This window comes from Myotis brandtii, unplaced genomic scaffold (assembly GCF_000412655.1).
Source record: "Myotis brandtii unplaced genomic scaffold, ASM41265v1 scaffold628, whole genome shotgun sequence".
NCBI classification, from domain to species: Eukaryota; Metazoa; Chordata; class Mammalia; order Chiroptera; family Vespertilionidae; genus Myotis; species Myotis brandtii.
The window spans coordinates 496465-497918 of record NW_005370403.1 but is presented as its reverse complement, the minus strand read 5'-3'; the positions used below and the strand labels follow the sequence as shown (position 1 = coordinate 497918).

At 61.4% G+C, this 1454-nt stretch overlaps 1 protein-coding gene across 1 annotated transcript in view; it reads right to left on the bottom strand.

Moving 5' to 3' along the window:
* Positions 1-1454, bottom strand: part of FGFR2 (fibroblast growth factor receptor 2) — an 89473-nt gene that overhangs the window by 2608 nt on the left and 85411 nt on the right. The window contains exon 13 of the mRNA XM_014528278.1: positions 992-1168. Within this exon, the coding sequence (XP_014383764.1) occupies positions 992-1168 (177 nt within the window). The remainder of the gene's footprint in view (positions 1-991; positions 1169-1454) is intronic.

Here is a 1454-nt window from a genome sequence, read left to right as displayed (position 1 = left end):
GGCACGGACACTGGAACACCGCTGGGCGGGAGAAGAAGGCTGCTTCCCGGCGAGGCCGTCCCTCGGCCCCTGCAGGGCACCCGCGCTCCCTGAAGCGCAGCCTCTCCCCTCCCAGCCAGTCAGACCCCCCGACAAGGTGCTGGCTTGTTTTGTAGTCACTCTGAAGCCATGACGTGTGTTATTCAAACATTTAAATCTATTGTTTTCTTTCTCAGTTCAGACAATGAGGGGCCATGGGCACCGATTCCACATATTTTCTAGAAAATAAGTATTTTTGCAAAAGGTGCCCGTTTTCCCTTAAACATCCCAGTGGTCACTCGTTATGACACGTGTGGACATATACGTGCGCACGGGTGAGGCCGCGAGCCACTCCCACGCCAGGCGGGGTCCGGGAGGGACTGACGGCTCCCGTGTTGTCTGGAAGCGGGAGGGGCGGGGCCTCCACGCATCACGCCCATCGGGACCTGAGCATCAGCAGCTCACACCCCGGTTACCAGCATCCACATACGTGCACGCACATGTACACACACATACATGTGTGCACACATCTGCACATGCATACATACACGTGTGCACATGCATGCACGTGTACATACATATACACACACGTGTGTGTCCACACACGTGCATACTCGCACACATACATACACGTGTGCACACACATTCATACACACACACACACGCACGCACGCCCCAGGCCCAGCACCGGAACGCCATGGTGAGGGGCGGCCCGCAGGCTCTGGTTGTGTGAGTCAGACGCTCACCATGCAGCTGAGGAAAACCAGGACCTGGCAGAGCACAGGTGAACCTGCTGGCCCCTGCCTGACCCCTGCCTGACCCCTGGCCTGACCCCTGCCTGGCCCCTGGCCTGACCCCTGCCTGACCCCTGCCTGGCCCCTGGCCTGAGGATGGACGGCACCCGGACTCGGACAGGGCAGGTGTGTTTACGACGCGGAGCGCCAGGCCAGGAGCCGGGCACGAGGGCGCGTACCTCGTTGGTGGTGAGCGTGAGCACCCGGTCCAGGTCCTCCACCAGCTGCTTGAAGGTCGGCCGCTGCGAGGGCACCGCGTGCCAGCAATCCCTCATCATCATGTACCTGCGGAGACGGAGCCGCCGAGTGAGCCCCCGAAACGACACCCCACAGCCCACAGGCTCCGGTGCACCCCGCTCTCAGCTAACCCCAGGGGAGGGCGGGCAAGACACGTCACAAACCCCATCCTTCCCCCGCCACGCGGGACAGGTCTCTCCTGGTTTTACAGTCACATCGAAACGCTAAGGCAGGCTCTGGCCAGCGTTCAATTCTCTGCACTCAAGTGCAGGTTGGGCCGCAGGCAACCGGACACGAACTAGGAAATGTGGTCGATGTCAAACTACAGCAGCAGTTTGCACGGTCCCAGAGGGGCTGCTGGTCCCAGAAGCACCAGCCTCCACGCGCTGGGCCGGGGCCTCCACG